The 20366-nt window shown below is 44.0% G+C and overlaps 1 protein-coding gene across 2 annotated transcripts in view; it reads right to left on the bottom strand.

The window, feature by feature from the left end:
• The window catches only part of FRMD6 (FERM domain containing 6), a 147645-nt gene that overhangs the window by 53706 nt on the left and 73573 nt on the right, over positions 1–20366 (bottom strand). For both annotated transcript variants that reach the window (XM_082242666.1, XM_082242665.1), the window contains exons 2-3: positions 5643–5878; positions 306–396 (exon numbers count right to left, since the gene is read on the bottom strand). In XM_082242666.1, the coding sequence (XP_082098792.1) occupies positions 306–396; positions 5643–5741 (190 nt within the window). In that variant the 5' untranslated portion in view covers positions 5742–5878. The remainder of the gene's footprint in view (positions 1–305; positions 397–5642; positions 5879–20366) is intronic.

Below are 20366 nucleotides of genomic sequence, written 5' to 3'. Positions count from 1 at the left end.
GATTTCTTATTAGTGTAACCACTGAAATATTCCAAGGCTCATGAGACAGTAAAGAATATCTTTAACCTTCGCCCCTAAATCCAAAATAAAAAAATAAAAAAAGTTTTGCCTTTTAGAATCACTTTATTTTCCAGGAGCAAACAACTATGAAAGAATATGTCTGTACCCTACCCCTTCACCAGGCAATTTACAAGCAACAGAACAGAAGATCTAGCTGCATTAAGGGGTCTATTCAGTTTCCGGGTTCAGACCTGTTCTGCAAAGATATGATAAGGAAGAGGACCGGACACAAATCGGGAACTTACTTTGAATAACGCTGAGTCCGAAGAGATGGCAATCTTTCAACCGGAGGAGGTCACATATTTGGTCTAATAACTCCTGACAAAGTGCTTTAACCTGCAAAAAAAAAAAAATGTACACGTTACATAAGGGGTCAGCAACCTTTTTCCATTTAAGGGGCGGATTAAATGTATGTGAATGCATGGAGGGTCGCATTCACCTGCTAATAAATGAAGATAACATTACACAGCCCCCGCACCTCTGGCCCCCTTTACATTACACAGCACCCGCATCTCTGGCTCCCTTTACATTACACAGTACCCTGCACCACTAGATCCCTCTACATTATACCTCTGGACTACTTTACATTACACAGCCCCCTGCAGCTCTAGTACGCTTTACATTATACAACCCCCGCACTTCTGGACCCCTTTACATTACACAGCCCCACAGCTCTGGACCCCTTGACATTACACAGCTCCCATGTCTCTGGACCCCCTTGACATTACACAACCCCCGCAGTTCTGGACCCCTTTACATTACACAGTCCCCAGCACCTCCATACTCCTTTTACATTACACAACCCCTGAACTTCTGTATCTCTTTACATTACACAGCCCCACACCTCTGGACCCCTCTACATAACACAGCCCCTCCCTGCATATTACTCAGCCCCCACCTGCACACACCCCCTGCGGATTACACAGTCCCTCCTGTACACACCCCCTGCATATTACACAGCCCCTCCTAAACATCACACAGCCACCCCGCCCTGCATATTACACAGCCCCCCCCTGCACACACCTCCTGCATATTACACAGTCGTTTTTACACATCACAACATCACACAGCCCCCCGCACACACCCCCTGCACACACCCCCTGCATATTACACAGCCTCTCCTAAACATCACACAGCCACCCCGCCCTGCATATTACACAGCCACCCCTGCACACCCCCCCTGCATATTACACAGTCCCTCCTACACATCACACAGCCCCCCCCCCGCATATTACACATCCCCCCTGCACATTACACAGTCCCTCCTGCACATCACACAGCCCCCCCCGCATATTACACAGCCCCCGCTGCACACACCCCCTGCACATCACACAGCCCCCCCCCTGCATATTACACAGCCCCCCCTGCACACACACCCTGTATATTACACAGTCCCTCCAACACATCACACAGCCCCCCCCCCCACATATTACACAGCCCCCCCCCCCCCTGTACATCACACAGCCCCCCTGCATATCACAAAGCCCCCCTGCACACACCCCCTGCACATCACACAGCCCCCTCTGCACACACCCCCTGCACATCACACAGCCCCCCCCTGCACACACACCCTGCATACTACACCCCCCTTCCCCTGCAGCTACTTAAGCTACTACCTAAACCACTTTGTTATGTTTACACAAACGTTCCTGTTTGATAATGACCAGTGTCCCAATGCCTGTGTTTTATTATTAAAATGCCGCTAAATACCTGATTCCTGAGCATCGCTAGACGCTCACCTGACCGGCCAGCTCTCCCCTCCTAGCTGATATCAGTGGGGGCTCTCAGCCCCTCCCGCTCTATCAGTCAAATCGGGAGAGGGGAGAGTCAGCCAGTCACGTGAGCGTTGAGCGGCGCTCGGAAATCAGGTATATATCGGCATTTTAATACTAAAGCACAGGCACTGGGACGCTTGTCATTAGCAAACAGGGACGTTTATATAAACATAACAAAGTGGCTTAACAACCACTTTAAAATGTCCACGAGCCGGGTGCATGTGACTTCATCACGTGAACTGACGGACTCGACACTTAGCGGCTTCTGCCCGCAGGTTGCCTGCCCCTGCGTTACATCATTAAAAAAGAAGGCAATAAATGTACCCACAGTGGACTCAGCAATGGTTTTCATAGTTTTTAACAGAAACATTTTATATACTTATATACTGTTTGTAGTTTACACAAAAGGAAACAAAGGTCACTTAAAGTGGAACTAGATCTGTTTAATAAAAACTGCAAACTACAACTTATTGTAGAAGAGGCATTCTATGTTTTCTCTGCAATAAGACTTCTCTGCAATAAAGTCTTCTTACCTTCCTGTTCAATCTTATTTTGGCTTCATAAACATTGCCTACATTTACCGCGGCCGCGGGAATTGTAAAACAAAGCAAAATCGGTTTACGTTCTCCTACAGCCAGCAGTCAAAACGTTCCTATCCTGAACTCAATTTTTCTGCTTTCAGTAGAGGGAGGTTAAAGCTCCCCTAACCGCAGCAGCTCCTAAAGCCTGCTAAAAGCCTATTTGTACATTGATACAGAGGGGGTGATTTACTAAAGGCAAATAGACTGTGCACTTTGCAAAGTGCAGTTGCACTCTGCAAGAGCAGTTGCTCCAGAGCTTAATAAATGAGCAAAAGCTCTGCTGACTTCCATCATCCAATCACGTGCAAGCAACATTGCATCCCTTTAAATTTTCCTTGCACATGATTGGATATGTGAAGTGCATTGAAGCTTTACCTCATTTACTAAGCTCTTGAGCAACTGCACTTTGCAAAGTGCACATGTAATTTGCCTTTAGTAAATCAACCCCATAGGTTTTTATGGAGTTAAAGAGTAAGTAAACCCTCCTCTGTAACTTTTACCTATAGGTAAGCCTATGATAAGGCTTACCTATAGGTACTGTAAATATCTCCTAAACATGTACCGTTTAGGAGATATTTACCTTACATGCAGCCAGTGACGTCACTGGCGCATGCGCTCTGAAGAAACGGCCGCTGGTGCCGTTTCTTCAGAGCCCCGTGCCGTGACTATCGGCTCCCACGCGCGTGCGCGGAAGTGACGTTACCGGGCTCCGGCCAATCAGATGGCCGGATGCCGCGATCCCGGAAGACGGGCGACTGGACATGTCGCCCGTCATACAGGTAAGTGGGCGGCACGACGGGGGCTCGTTCTAAGGTAAGTATATCAGAGAGTTAGTATGTGGTGCATACTAGTTCATTATGTGTTTCTCTTTCAGGTTACAAAAAAAAAAGTTGTACGGGTTTACAACCTCTTTAAGTTTAGGAGCTTTGGCAAAAAAATGCCAAAAGCTCCTAAACTCAGGTTTAGGAGCTGCTAGTGTATATGAAGCCTAATGCCCAGTACACACGATCCGAAAATCGGGCGACGTTCCATCCGTTATTTTTCGTATTCTAGCAGCTCTCAATAATATTCGCTTAACGGGAGAGGTTACTCACGATACGAATTTTCTCGGACGATAATTCTTAGCTTCCGGTATGCGTAACCACGCTGTAGCGTGTGAGGGGAAAATGATGTCTACTGCTCATGCGCTGTCTACTGCTCACCATTTTTTTCGGACGAACAACATACTGATAATACGATTATCGTACAATGTGTTATAATACGATCAAAATTTTAATGTTTGCATGACCGGATAATATCGGGTGAACTGTCGTGATCGCCTCTCGTAAGCTGTGTACTAACGATCAGATTATCGTCCGATCCTTTCACAAGCGTTAATTTTCGTCCGATTTTCGGATCATGTGTACGGGCCATAAGGCCCCTTTCACACAGGAGAGTCCGTCGGCGGACTCCGTTTTTCTCAGCGGGGGATCGATCCGCCCATCCCCCACTGAACAGGCGGATGGCAGCTCCGTCTCCGCTCTGTGTGCAGAGACAGAGCTGTCAGATCCCCACTGTTCTCTATGGGGGAATCGGATGGAAACGGATCGTCTGTCGGATGGAAAACAGGGTTTCCATCTGTCCAGATTTGACGGATCGGATTGGATGTCAGCAGACATGTCTCCGCTGACATCCGATGCCCCACAGAGATGCATGGGGTGACCGTTCAGATCCGCCTGAAAAACGGACAGGTAGATCTGAACGGTCCCCCTGTGTGAAAGGAGCCTAAGAGTTGTACATGCACAGGAGTTAGGTCATCCCAATCAAGATGGCCCACAAATGCCGAACCTGGAAGGAACCGTGGAGAAAATGATGATGCCAGAGAGTGGACTCACAGACGTCACATCACTGGAGCAGAGGTGATTACTGTATAGTTCCACTTTAAAGTTTAAAAAAAAAAAAATGTATTATATTGCAGCTTACCAGGCCTTAGATGTGGTGGCTGCATTAGTTTACTTTTTCAGGCTAAGATAATTTTCAGCTAGTGCCAAAAATACCTGTTGGTCTTGCCAAAAATGTAGTGTCCTTGTCACTTTCTGTGATCAGATGTTCACAAATGTTATCTTTCTTCCAAACTATCTTCTATAAACTACAAATTCCCCATTTAATTAATTAAGATGAAGCTAGGAAAACCTATTTTGTAGTCCAAAATAAGGGAACAGCCTAGGTAACAACTAGTGATCGACCAATATCGTTCTTTTTACCGCCAATACCGATATTTTGGTCATCGGATATCGGCCGAAATGTATTTTTTTTTATGTCTACAGGTACTCTGGTGGAGGGATCTGGGGGTCTAAAAGACCCCAAACCCCTCTGCACTTAAAGCATTCAAAATGCCAAGTCTGGCTGTTTTGAATGCCGTTTTTCTTTTTTTTAATTTGGCGCCGAGTACCCGGAAGTGATGTCATGACAATCACTTCCGGGTTTTTACATGGAGATCCGATCAGAGCTAATTGGGTCTTCTCTTCGGCGGCCATACAGGCTGGCTGCCCAAAGTTAAAAATATATAACTTTTTTTTTTTCTTTTTTACAGGTTAGTCAGGAACGGCGAGTTCCCATTTTTAGGGCTAGGTTCAAACCCAATTTGTTTTTTTTTCCTCTCACTTTATTAAACTGTGTGTAGCTGGTTGTTAGAGAGCGGGCCGGGAAGGCAGCGGGAGGTCCCCTCCCTATCCTTGTAATGACAGCTGAGCGGCTTCTCAGCCGCATCGGTTGTCATTACAAGACAGCCGTCCGTCGGCTATGGACGCCGGTACCGGGGTGATGCCTCTAGCTGCAGCTATCACTCCGGTACAAGCCCTTTCCTAAAATATCGGTAATATCAGTCACCTCAGGGGCCGATTCCGATATATCGGAGAAAGTGCAGATCGGCCCTCGATATATATCAGCTTTGCCAATAATCGGTCGATCTCTAGATTAAACCCTTAGGTTCAACAGCGAGTATAACAAGCATGCTTTACTGCATATACACACTGATTGTACTGTTGTGGGTTTAGTAACAATTTATTCTTTAGCTGTTGTCCTCAGGGCAGGATGTCAGGGTAAATCTCTCTTTAACGGAGTCCCAAATAGCAGTACAGACCCGACATGGGTTCTATACCTTAACCAAATCCTAATCAATACTAGGGAAAAAAATAAAATTTGTCTACAATTCATTTTAACTCTGAATTGATAAGCAGGTACTCACACTGATGATGATACTCAAAGTGTCATCGTTTGGAAGGAAGACACAAACACTCCGCCGGTCCTGCATGGCTCTGTTGTTCTGGAAGGGGATCTTGCTCATCTTTGTTCTGGCCTCTGTGTGGGGGTCAGTCCGCTGCTCCAAGCTCCATGGACTTGCCGGAGCTCTGCCACCGCTCACAAGGCTTCATGATCATCCATGAATGGGAGGAAGGTTCCTCACCCCTCAGTGAATCATCGCTGTAAAGAGATGGAGAATAGACATCGATCATTTCTAATGATTCGCAGACAGGCTATTTATTAAATCTCTTCCCGGCAACTGGAATCCCTAAGTGATAGCTTATACATTGATTCTCATATAGATTACGCAGCGGATACAGAAAACACTATTTATGGATTCTACCTTAAGTTTTGGCTAATCAGGGAAGGCCAGAGAACCTGAATTATTTATGAGAGGCTTTGTCTTAATGGAATTACATTGGTCATCTATTGGGTGTAAAAATAACTTCCAGTGTGGTTTAAAGGGCTAGCAATTAAAGGGCTAGCAACTCTGTGTGAGTTAGTCAACTACAACACTTGACACAAATTTGACATTGCAAGGCCAGTGATGCATTCACTTGCACTAATCACAAACGCTGTACGTAAGTCTGAATAGTTCTTAATCTTGCCTTCTTGTCTAAAAATCGCGTTTGCCACTTCCGTGAAGCCAGCAGGCTACACTATACTGTATATGGCCAAAAAAAAGCATCAGTCTGTTAGGCATCCCATTCCAAAACCATTGCCATTAACATGAAGTTGGTCCTTCCCTAGAACAGTCCCTACTCCTCTGGGAAGATTTTCCATAAGATTTTGGAGTGTGTCAGTGGAACTTTGTGCCAATTCAGCCAAAAGAACATTAGTGAGATCAGGTACTGATGTTGGATGAGAAGATTGGACTTACATTTGCAATTTCAGTAAAGCCCCGTACACGCACAGATTGTTAACCGTAAATTGTCAGCCAACGTCCGATCGGCCGATTGTAGGCTTGTTAGTATGATGCTTCCGACAACTAACTGCGAATTTTCGGCCGAAAAAAATCTGGTGTGCATGCTATAAAATGTTTGTTGGCCAACAACAGAACGGCCGATTGTTCCTGAGTCAGTAGAGTCAGTACAGATTTCGGCAGACAAAAATCAGATGAGCAAGACTGGTCATGCTCAGAGAAGAAAAACACACGGAAAGTCAACCATCACATGACATCACTTCTGAAGTTGGTTTTTGTTGGCCAACAAAAGTCCAGTGCAAGTCTAGAGCACATTTCAACCAACAAACAACACTGGACAAAAGATGGCCGATCGGTCGGCCAACAATCTGTGCGTGTGTACGGGGCTTTAATCCCAAAAGTGTTCATTAGGGTTAAATTGGGTTGGGATGGACCATCTCAGTGGTGTTCAGTGGGGCCCTGTCCAGACTAAATGGGATCCGCCACACAAACTACTCTAATCATTTAAGAAGTCCTTATGGAGCAGGCTATGTGCACCTGAACTCAATAATTCAGAGGAGTGATTTTTTACTTAAGGCCATATAGTGTATTATAACTCAACACCACAAATACAATATAGAAACAGTGGAGGAGAGAAGATGATGAGAATCATATCTGTGGCAAACTGATCTTACCACTACAGTATTTTATGAGTATGAAAAGTATTTTGATGGATCAACATAGCTTGCATCTCCTCAAAAATATTAGTATTCGGCAAAATGACCCTTAATAGAAATGTTCCACTTTCAGCTCTGAGATGCATACCCAGCCAACTAAATGAGGCATTATGATTGGAATTAGCCTCACTGCCCATCTTCCACCAATCAGCTGTTTTTACTGTACAGCTCCACCACTTCAGGACCGCAATACATACATATATATATACACACATATACACACACACAGATACATACATACATACACATACAGTATATATATATATATATATATATATATATATATATATATATATATATATATATATATATATATATATATATATATATATATATATACATACATACATACATACACGTTGTGGCTTTGAGGTGGTTTACCAAGATTATGGATAAAGCTACAAGCCATAACCCCAGTATTGTTTTCTTCAGCCGGTGACAGGTTCTCTCATGAAAGTATTCCGAGCGGCTCATGAGCCACTGGAGCACTTTCAAAGGGGGGGGGGGGGTGTTTCAAAAGGGGGGGGTTTCAAAAGGGGGGGGGATGTCCCCACCCACCCACCTATTAGCGGTGTTTCTCAGGTTTACCATTTTTACCGGCGCTCCTGAGAAACATTCTAACAGCGCGGACTGCTGGTCCCAGAGGCAATCAAAGACTAGATTGTCTTTGATCTCCTCTATGGCCTTGGAGGACCAGAGTGATGTCATGACGTCACTTCTGGTCCAGGGTTAAACAATTTTTTTTTTTTTTGCTTTTGCCTTATTTTTAAAGGTAAAGGAGAGATTTGGGGTCTTTTTGGCTCCAGATCTCTCCATAAAGAGGACCTGTCATCCTTACTTCTATTAGAAGGGATGTTTACATTTCTTGTAAAAAGAATAAAAGTGATAAAAAAATTTTTAAAAGGACAGTGTAAAACTAAAAAATAAAATAAGAAAATAAAATGTGAGGCATTGCGGAGAATGTTAAAGCGAGAGCACTAACTCTAGTGCTAGACCTCCTCTGTAATGTTAAACAGGTAACCTGTAAACATTTTTAAAGCAACACCTATGTACATTTTTAAGTACTGTAGTTTATCAACATTCCACAATCTTTTTTTTTTTTTTTAATTTTAAAGCGTGACAGGTTAGGTATCTATTTACTTCGTAACTTCATCTTCCACATTTTACAAAAAAATTGGGATATATATTCTTTTTTTTTTTTTATAAGTTCATTAAAGTGTATTTTTTTCCCAAAAATTGAGTTTGAAAAACCGATGCGTAAATACCGTGTGACATAAAAAAAAAAATACTTGCAAAGATTCCCATTTTATTCCCTAGGGTCTCTGCTAAAAAAAAAATGTATAATGTTTTGGGGTTAGAAGTAATTTTCTAGCAAAGAATATTGATTTAAACCTGTAATGGGGGAATAGGGAAAGTTTTTTTCTCAACGAAAGTGGAGTTACGCTTTAAAGTTAGTTATTTGGCCTTTCTTGGCTTGGCATGGTCTGGTCTTCGAATCCCAGGGAACACAAGCAGTGCACTGCCTTCCTCTCATGATAGTTCATCACGTTGGAAGTTTTCCACCAACAACAAAAGGCGACAAACCCACCAAAGCCATTAAATAGACAGAACTTATGCCCAACCAGCTCCCTAGTGAGCAACGGCCATTAATGCTTATAGATCCTCAATTCTCTGTGTAATACTGCCCACAGACTTGAGGACAGTTGAACATGCTGGCACAATCTTATCTCCTAAGGTACAAAATCTGCAACTGGTTCCATAAATATGTCGGCTCCACTCTGCTGATATGACAAGTTGTGAATGAAGAGAGGAAAGTAAGTATGAATGAGGAGGAGCAAAAGAGGTTCCCAAATGCAGTTTATAAGAGCAGAAAGATAGCAGATAGGACAGTGGTGGGTTTTTTTTTTTGCACTTACTAAACAGATATAACAAAACCCAATTATTGGTAAATTTAAGTAAAACGGGAGAAAAAAAAAATGGAGAAGTTCATGGTTAGGGTTTACATACACTTTAGAGCAAACCTGTGGCTAATAAACCATTACTACATAGGATGTATGTTCAGATACCTTGCAGAGCTCTTGGAGAGCTGAAGTCACATGTAGCCCAACCCCTCTGATGCCTTTATATCAATCCATTGATATAATGGAGAGCCTTAATGAACAACCAAGAGGGAGGAGTTGAGACAATTAACACAGATCAGCCCTAACATTATGACCACCCACCTATTGTTGAGTATGACTCCCTTTAGCTAAAACAGCCCTGACCCATTGAGGCATGGTCACCAAAGTAACATCTACGTGAATAGCAGGACCCAAGATTTCCCAGCAGAACATTGCCCAAAGCATCACACTGCCTCTGCCGACTTGCCTTCTTATACCACATCCTGGTGCCACCTCTTCCCCAGGTAAGTGAAGCACATGCACCCAGCCATCCACATGATGTAAAAGAAAACATGATTCATCAGACAAGGCCACCTCCTTCCATTGCTCTGTAGTCCAGTTCTGATGTTCATGTGACAATTGTAGAAGCTTTTGGCTGTGGACACGGTTCACCATGGGCTCCACAGCCCCATACACAACAAACAGCAATGCGCATTTTTTTTCTGCTTTCACTACAAACTTCATGGACATAATGTTCGCTTGCTGCCTAATATATACGGATGTTGACAGAAGCGGATGAAAATGGATGTAAATGAATGATCACCCATTTACATCCGTTTTTCCATAAGAACGCATTGATGTCCATTTTTCATCCTTTAACGGATGGATGAAAAAACGGACGAACGGCCAGGTGTGAAAGGGGCCTGGTTTGTATACATGAGGCAACTCTGGAGAAAATGCAACAAGATCTACTGGGGTTGATTTACTAAATCTGGACAGTGCAAAATCTGATGCAGCTGTGCATAGAAACCAATCAGCTGTGCATAGAAACCAATAAGGTTTTTTTTTTTTTTTAATCAAAGTTTAATCAAATAAGCTGAAGTTAGAAGCGGATTGGCTACCATGCACAGATGCACAGCTGCACCAGATTTTGCACTCTCTAGTTTTGTGTTTTTTCTGTAAACTGAGGTTATTGGAGAAAATCCCACATTTAGCCCCCTGAGGGTTAGAGCTCAGCACTGCTGACCTACAAAATTTTTTAGGGTTATTAAGCAATCTGACTCACTGAAGATCCTAACCAGTCAGCAATAAAGTCTTACCTAAAATGACCGCGGTAATCTAAAATCTAGTTGCTAGGGGTGACTGCCGTTTACTCATATTCATTACACTGCCTTATTGACTAAACCCATCAGTCTCTGCTTTCCTCACAAATTAGTCACTGAAAATGAATGATTCATGTGGTTCACAGACAGGACATCCTAATACTCATGTGTACAAATCACACAGACAATATAGTCACCAATGGGCACACAGACAATATAGTCACCAATGTTCCATATCTGCAACATATACAGGCCTCTGATCCCCAGAATAAACTTCTTAACAGTCTTTGGTTTCCAGGAACAATCCCCTAATTTGAAGATCTTGCAATGTTTTTCCAACACCAAATCAGATAGGTCATAAAATCCATGCGTTACATAAAATCCACGTGTTCCATCCAATTCTTATGACCGCATATTCTCCAGGAAGGTTAAAGCCCCCCAGCCAGTGAATGAGTAAAGCCGGGTTCACATTTAGTACGGGTGCGGCTCACAGCAGGGGTCCGGAGCGTTCCTTTTCTCCATTTCAGGGACAAATCAGGCCCAAATTTTTTCCTAAATTCGGATCTGAAAACAGAGCCAACGATGCACAGGATCCCTGTGCAATCCACTCCGCAGCCACCACGAAAATGTGTGAACCGGCTCCATTGAGAAACCCACATTCAATTCCCACTAGTGTGATCCCAGCTTAAGGCTCCATTTGATTAGCTGCAGCTTCTATGATAAGGTATAAGAACCATGCCCCAAAAAACTACACCCTCATTTGTAGCCACACCCACAAAAGAAACCCCCCCCCCTCCTTACATGCCCAGTAACAATTGGTCACGGAATATTGGAACAAGAGGCAGTCTTAAGGAGATATGAAGATGAAATACCTTAGTCAACAAAAGAAGATGAATGATGTAGCACACAATGTTGAATTCTGGGCATTGCCGAATTGCGGACAGGCCCTAAAAGAGTATGGTTAACTAATACCTAAATCTGTGCCGTTAAAAGTCAAGCCAGTCAAAGCATAGAGTGCAGGGGTCAGGGTTAGGTAACACGCAGAGTGCAGGGGTCAGGGTTAGGTAACGCGCAGAGTGCAGGGGTCAGGGTTAGGTAACGCGCAGAGTGCAGGGGTCAGGGTTAGGTAACGCGCAGAGTGCAGGGGTCAGGGTTAGGTAACGTGCAGAGTGCAGGGGTCAGGATTAGGCAACGTACAGTGCAGGGGTCAGGGATAGGCAGCGCACAGAGTGCTGGGGTCAGGATTAGGCAATGCGCAGAGTGCAGGGGTAAGGATTAGGTAAAGTAGAGAGTTCAGTGGTCAGGATTAGGTAAAGCCCAGAGTGCAGGGGTCAGGATTAGGCAATGCGCAGAGTGCAGGGGTCAGGATTAGGCAATGCGCAGAGTGCAGGGGTCAGGATTAGGTAATGCACAGAGTGCAGGGGTCAGGAATAAGTAAAGTAGAGAGTTCAGTGGTCAGGAGTAAGCAATGCAGAGTTCAGTGGTCAGGAGTAAGCAATGCAGAGTGCAGAGGTCAGAATTAAGAAAGGCATATTCTTAATTTGTCAGGATTAAGTAATGCACAAATTTTAGAGGTCAGAATTAGGTAACATGCAGAGATCCGGGGTCAAGATCAAGCTTGTATCTCAGTCATCCCCCATTGTTCAGCACCGTCCCAGGAAGCCCGATAGCATAGTATAAACATTGCATAGAACAGGCTCATCAAACTGTGCAAGTGTCAATTCCAAAATGGTGCACATGGGTGCTCAATCAGTGCCATTTTTGAATTTCTGCTTGTGTGGTGTAACGAATTGGAGACTGCACTATGCAAAGTTTGAGGTGCTCAGCTTCCTAAAACAAATCCAGAGACATCCATTTCTTAGGGACAGACCCCTCACAACAGGCAGGGACTGTTCCCAGGAAATGGGGATAAAGGGCAACCTTTATTCTGATGCACATTGTAAGAAGCTCACACTATACAGTGAAAAATCGGAGCAAGAAATTTCTGTACAGGAGAGGAGCCTGTACAACTGTGCAAGACTTACGGCACCTACAGTAGCCCTCACATAGGAATAAACATGCATGACTGTACAGCGATTGTTCATGAATATCTTCATCATCTGGATTGTGTGTATGCACGTCCAGTCACAATTTATCTGAGGATACCTGATTGGGTTTATTCTTACATGGAACATTTGCCATGGAAAATACAGCCATACAGCATCCCTTGCCTGCTACCTTTTATAATAAAAAAACTCTACAACTCTTTTCCATTTCTCATAATTATTTTGTATAATTACATTTTATGGTCTTCTGGAAAGAAAAAAGCTCCACTTAGGCAGCGATTTTGTGTGAAAACATGGCTTTAAACACAATCGTTTTATTAACAGTGCAGTCAGCCCAGTTCATTAAACACAAGCGTCCATAACATCTGTTCAGAAAAAGCTCCATGCATGAAAACTGCAAGAATCTTTTACAGACATCGTTAGCAGGATTTGACTAATAGGCTGCTAGCGATTCGCTTACAAAACTTTCCACGAATTGCACAGATGCTCACATTATAAAATAGATTTCGGGGACAACCCACTCCTCATACAGTATATCAGAATGTGTAATGACTAATACAGAAAGTTTGTAAATCATTATATAGTCCTCTAGAGGTTAATCGTTTTGCATTTTATATTCTGCTCTTTTATTATCATTACCTTCTAAAAGTAAAAAAAAAAAAAAAAAAAAGCGAAACAGTAGTTAAAATTGTAAAATTATTTTGGATTGAGAGATGGGAAGGTTTAAAAAAACTCTGGTTTTTATTGCAATCTGCAGCTTTAAAGAAGAAATTTCCCCTTACTTCTTGCAGTATCAACAGAACAAAAAGTAAGGGGAAGCTTCAAGACACTGTGGTATAAGTCCCAGTGTACACTGGTGCGATGCCACAAACCCTGCAAATCAGTGCCGGAATCGCTCAGTGGTTCACACTGAGATCTGCAACTCGCTGGGGGTGTCAATGTAAAGGTAATTAGTGATCGACTGATATCGGTTTTTCGTTGCCGATACCGATATTTTGGCCAATGCATAGAGGTATCGGCCGATATTGGCTGATATTTTTGTACATTTAAAAAAAAAATATATATATTTTTTTTTTTTTTGACAGGTACTTTTGTGGAGGGATCTGGGGGTCTTAAACACCCCAAACCCCTCCTCTGCACTTAAAAGCATTAAAAACGCCAAGTTTGGCTGTTTTGAATGCTGTAATTTTTTTTAATCTGGTGCAAGACAGTACCCGGAAGTGATGTCATTCATGACATCACTTCCGGGTTTTTGCATTGAGACCCGATCAGAGCCAAATGCGGCTTTGATCTGGTCTTCGGAGGCCATGCGGGCTGGTTGCCTGGGTCTCCCGGTGGGACAGGAGACCTGGGCGAGCCGCGGAAGGCAGTGGGAGGGGGGCGCCCCATCCTGCTCCTTGTAATGACAGCCGAGCGGCTTCTCAGCCGCATTGGTTGTGATTACAAGACAGCCAACCATCGGCTATGGACGCCGGTACCAGGGTGATGCCTCTAGCTGCAGGCATCACTCCGGTACAGCACTTTCCTGAAATATCGGCAATATCGGTAACCTCCGGGGCCGATTCCAATATATTGGGAAAAGTGCATATCGGCCTTCGATATATCGGCTTTGCCGATAATCGGTCGATCCCTAAAAGGCAATGACACCCCCAGATTGGTTCGCAGATCGCAGTTCGAACTGTGAAATGGTGCAGGAATTAGATTGCATGGGTATGAACACCCATGCGATCCGATTCCATTGCGGACCAAAAAAAAGGGCCTGCACCATTTTGGTACGAATGCGATTTCAGCCATACATTTTGTATGGCTGAAATCGCATCGCACATCACCTGTGATCTGCACAGCAATGCGGTGCGAATCACATACGATCTCTGGCATTGCACTGGTGTGAACCGGCACTAAGTGCTCTCACACCATACAAAAGAAGTTCCCCTTGTAGGCACTCCCTAGCTGCAACAAGAGGCCAAATCTCCAGCTAGCCAAGGTGCTCAACCCCCTTGATCCCAGTCCATACCAACCTCTCTTCCCTCCTGGAGCACACTCTCACAGGATTCTTCTTATGGTTTCATGTTTAGGCTCAGCAGGTCCAATCATGTACCTGGGGCCCATGAGACAGTTGTTGCACTGATGGGTTCTCCTCCCATCACCAGGAGAGCGATCCCTTTCCTTAACCACCACCAGCTCCCAGTATGATCGGGTTTTTTGCACTCTAGGCGTAAAGATTTACTTCCCCTGATATTGGCTGTGCATAGTAACCCACATTTATTTCCCACACATCACTTCTTATTCATCACATTACCCTACACAAAGACCAATTTCTGCAAATAACTTTGCTTTACTTGGGATGTAATGGCAATAAGTTCCAAAGACATGGTATGTAGAAACATTGTCACAGTCAAAAGAAACAGTCATACGGGAGGCTGTTTCTCTGATATTGTCCTCCAGCAAGGTGGAACAAAGTGGCCTTGGGGTGGTACACATGACTATAACTACAATTTACTCCGCTTTCTTCTTCGTTCATTTCAAGGCCACAACCCTAAGCCCTTGGCTAGGCTTCTCCCCCACAATGGAGGCGACCTTCTGCATTCTTGGTTTATCTCCTGCTGCACTCCCCAAGAAGTCCATCCCATCCCCTAGGGCAGTGATGGCGAACCATGGAACCCCAGAAGTTTTGGAACTACATTTCCCATGATGCTCGACTACACTGAAGAGTGAATGAGAATCATGGGAAATGTCATTCCAAAACATCTGCGGTGCCAAGGTTCGCCATCACTGCCCTAGGGGAATGTCTCTCTCCATCTGCGGGGCAGTCATTACAGTAAAAGGGAAGTAATCCCTTTCTTCATCCTTAACCATGGACCAATGCTAGCATTGTGGAAGAGCGAGAGGGACTATGCCTCATACATGGTGGGCATGCCCCTGGATACTAGCCAACCTGGAAACAAATCTTGACTATATATGAATGGGTCACAGGCCATAGCATATCGGTAACACCAGAAAATTGCCCCCCCCCCCGGTGTAAGAAGAGGTTTGCTGTTCAGAGTTGTGTCTCTGTTCAATCCCGCCATGACTTGGTGAATGCGCATGCGCGAATGCGCAAACGCAAGCACGTGAGCGCGCAAACACGCAATGTGACAGATGCTGGCGCCAAATGGACTATTTAAACTCAGCCCTTGCTCAGCTCCAGTGCTTCTTTGTCTTCAGCCTTGTTGACCTGAACCTGCTACCTGTATCCTGTTTACCAGTACCAGACCCGGCTTGTCCTGACTATCCTCTGCTCTCCACCTGCACCGACCTCGGCTTGTCCCTTGACCTCCGCTCCAGTCTGCTCCTTCTGGCTCCTGTATGACCGTTTGGCTTCTGACCCGGCTTGTCTCACTACGCTCCTGCCACCAGCACCAGTTGCCTGCATACCTGCTCTGGACCTACCCGGCTATCCCTGTCTGTGGACATCAGCCTGCTTCCAGCTACATCAGGCACTCGTGCTACTCTATACTCGGCACCTCCTGTCTGCACTATTAGGGGTCCCGAGTCGGAGGCGTAAGAGAGGCCTTCCTCACCGTTCAGGCTCACCTCCAGGTACGTGATACCCGGCAATGATTCCTAATATAAAGAAGAGCCTACTATGCTTCTTTGCATTAGCAGCTAAAAGAGTGATTCCAAGGTTTTATAAATCAAGCCTCCCCCACTATCAATGAACAGAACTATAAAGAAAATCTTCAGTGCATGGAAGAACTGCTGGCCTTGTTATAGAACAGCTTTTCACAATATACTTAACCTGAAGCATATGGTTTTCCCAATTTAAAAATCATGGCCTGAGTCATGCGAAGATCTTACCTGGGCACCTTTCCGCATTCCTGTCCCCATCCCTCAATTCCTTATTATATCCAATATAGTCTAATATACCGTTTCTCTATGTTCTTCCAACATATGAAATAATTCAACACCATATGACCCTGTAGGCCCTTATCTTTTTATTTGTATGGCCCTGAACACCACTAATCCATTTAACTTAAGGAAGCTTGGCCAGTTAGTAGCCATATCACAAGTTCTAAGAGATAACCACCATGACAATTACCAGTTAATACATGTGATCTCATGATGTTCCATATGTGCAACTGTTCTTCCACATCTATCCAAAAATAAATGATGGCTGCAGTTTCACATTAATAGATAACAGCAATAAGTAATTTGCCATAGAATGCAGGGATTTTTGGCACAATTAGGCAATTTGTATACATCTATGGATCCTCGTACTTCCCTGGAAATCTGAGACTGTAAGCAGCTATGGCTTTGGGGTTTTGCTTTAAACATCGTCCATTACACACCAAAGGCAGCCTTTTTGAGATCTGCAAAAATAATGTATTGAATATTTTTGTAAAAGTCTTCTAAAGGAAATGACATGCCCATAGCAGCCAACTACAAATCATTTTTAAACTTATAACGACAAAGTGAATGGAAGCTGGTTGATGGTCAAAAACAATCCTATTTTTTTTACACTTCATACCAGGGCTTTTTTTCTCGGAGAATAGGTGCAGGAACTCCCTCCTACTGAGTCGCCCCTGGTCTCCATCCACTGCCCACCTCTGAGCACTGTCCCTTGGTTCCACCCTCTACCCACCTCCCACGCACAACAAAATACCTCACCCAGCAACAAAAGATACACCCCAGCAACAAAAGATACACCCCAGCAACATTAGACCCCCTCCAGTAGCAACAACGGTTCTCCCAGCAACCGGTATCAATATATCAGCCAACAATAGACCTCTACCTCAACAGGAGATCCTTACCAATAACATAAGACCCCCCCAGCAACAATAGACCCTCACACTATAATAGATCCCTACCTGTGACAATAGATCCCCAAGCAGCCAGCATCAAGAGACCCTCCAACACACCCCACACCCCTTGCTATTACATACATACATTCAGTGCTGGAGGTGCTGGAGGTGACGGAACTGCGTTCCCCCGTGTTCCTGCTGAAAAAAAGCCCTGCTTCATACATGTTAAAACATCTAGCAACCTGATAACAGGAGACGCTCTCTTTCTGCAGGACAGAAACTGTCCCATGCTCCCTATCTTCCATGGAATGTCCCACCAGGCAGCAGGCAGCACCCGACATTTTCTCCTATCACAGGAAAGTGTTTTTCCAATTTGCAAGGGAAATGGAGATCCAGAGTTCAAACAGCCACTTAGATATGGTCATTTAATAGGAAATTCATAGGAACAGACTCATGGAAGTAATTGTCATTTACTAAAATTTTTTCTGCTCCACCAATGCCCACATGCCAACTTTGTGCACGCTTCATCAAGCAATCCACAGGCAATATATAACTTGTTACTGGTTTACATCTTTGAAAGTCGTTAAATAAATATCTGTTAACAGAGTGGCCAAGGCAAACCAACAGGTTCCCTTGCCCATGCCTACGCCATGTTTATAGTTCCCCTACCACACTGATTACCCCCAGAATGAAATGAAGTTGATCTCCATAAGCTCCAAGAGGATCTGGTTAGAGTTTATGCATTATGACAAAAGACTCTCCCTTCTTGCCCCCCATGTGACAGTGTTGAATCCTGTTGATTGGCCACTCAGTCACCTAATGCTGCATCCTGCAAGAGAAGAGAGAGTCGCGTGCTCCCTTATACCTGGAGGTATTGGGTGTTGTACATTCTCTCCAGTAGGTGAACAGAATGGGAGTATAAAACAACGGGGATTACAGGGAGCACATATTGTCTTGCAACCTCCACCACAGATTCACTCTATAGCTGCAGTTATTAATAACAATTGAAGAGCTCTTCATCCTGTGTCCCTGAAGACATGGTTTGCCAAGAAATGCGTTGGACAGAGCTAGTTTGCGACGTCATCGTGCACGCCACTGGTCAGGAGGCAATTCAGTTTATGCCGATTCCTACCTAGGTACCTTACTATTTTAATAAACCTGGTAGTTTTTGGAGATAGTGGGCCATGGTTTTTGTGATTTCTTTTCCCTGAGTGATACAAGCATCTCCTGGGGATTTCGGTGATGGTACGTTGGATCTGGTAGTGGGGAGTTAGATCAAGTCCATAAGGTTGTGTATCTTCTGCTTTAACCTCTCACAATCTGGGAGGTTAATTCTATGTGGTAAGCGGCCATTTTTGGTGGTGGTGGTGACACACAGTGGTGAAATTGAAGTTGATGGTCCACAGAACTGGTCATCTCTGTGAACTGAGGTGTTGTGATGGACTTTAACACATATTGATTGTGATGTGTATTTTGATGCACATCAGCACTTTGTGTTAACATACATGTACTATAGCACTTTTATTGTGGGTTTAGTGATGCATAAGGGCACTTTGCACAATGCTTTTATGTGTTGTATGAATTTATGAGATTGTTTTTTGTCTGAACTCATGAAATGTATGGATTTGATTCAATAGAGTGCTTTGTATATAATTTTGACACAGTTTATTTTCTCTCCAGGTCAGATGTTTTTTTTGACCTGGAGCTCCATCCAGTGACCATTCTGTGGTATTTTCCTGACTCACGCTATTCTTAACCAGTTAAGCCCCGGAAGATTTTACCCCCTTCCTAACCAGGCCCTATTTTGCGATTCGGCACTGCGTGACTTTAACAGACAATTGCACGGTCGTGTGACGCTGTACCTAAACCAATTTGACGTCCTTTTTTCCCCACAAACAGAGCTTTCTTTTGGTGGTATTTGATCACCTGTGCAATTTTTTGATCATGCGCTATAAACAAAAAAAGAAGAAGAGCGACAATTTTGCAAAAATAACAATATTTTTCACATTTTTTTTATATGAAATTGCCCCCCCAAAAAAAATGTAAAAATCAAAATTTAACATTTTTGGCCAATTTGTTTTCTGCTACATATGTTTGGTAAAAAAAAAACAATCGCAATAAGCGTATTTTGATTGGTTTGCGCAAATGTTATTGCGTTTACTAACTACGGGAAAGATTTGTAATTTTTGTTGTTTTTTTTTTTTTTTAACAAGTAATGGCGGCGATCTGCGATTTTTTTTGCGGGACTGTGACATTGGGGCGGACAGATTGGACCCTTGACTGACATTTTTGACACTTTTGGGGGTACCAGTGACATACAGTAATCAGTGCCATACATATGCACTGTTACTGTAAAAATGACACTGGCATTGAAGGGGTTAACTTTATTGGAGAAGGAGGGTCCCTAGGGGCGTGTTTCTAACTGTGCAGGGATGTGGCTTTTCATGTAACAGCAGAGATCTACGATCCTACATAGCAGGACCGTATGATCTCTGCTGTTACACAGGGGAGAATGACAAGCGGCTTTGTTTGCATTAGCCGCCTGCCTTTCTCCCTCTGTAACTGACGATCGCGAGTGACTGGCGGACATCGGGTCTGCCGGTCACTCGCACGGAGGTGTCCGTGAACGAGCGGGGGGCGGGAGCGTGCCTCCGGCGGCGCACGCTCGCCCCCTATTGGCTCACAGGCGAGTGACGTACCCAAGCGGTTAACAATGAACAACATCTGACCTGGAGAGAAAATAGCCTAATAACATTTGACTGTGACAGCACTGACACAGAACAAATGAAGTTTTAGAGAATAAATAGCTCTGTAAATTCTTTATAAATACGTCCCAAAGTGTTAAGGTTAGGTGGAGTGGCAGGTTAAGTGCTGATAGGCATTAGGGATAAGGTACTAGAAATGGTGTAATGGGTGCTTAAAGCAAAATTTGCTTAGTTTTTGATACTGAAAAAGTGCCACAAACAAATGTACTGAGAGAACAAAAAACTGCACTGAGATTG

This window comes from Pelophylax lessonae (assembly GCF_965119305.1).
Source record: "Pelophylax lessonae genome assembly, chromosome: 13".
Taxonomy (NCBI): domain Eukaryota; kingdom Metazoa; phylum Chordata; class Amphibia; order Anura; family Ranidae; genus Pelophylax; species Pelophylax lessonae.
The sequence above is the reverse complement of the archived record's forward strand: the minus strand, read 5'-3'. Positions and strand labels throughout refer to the sequence as shown.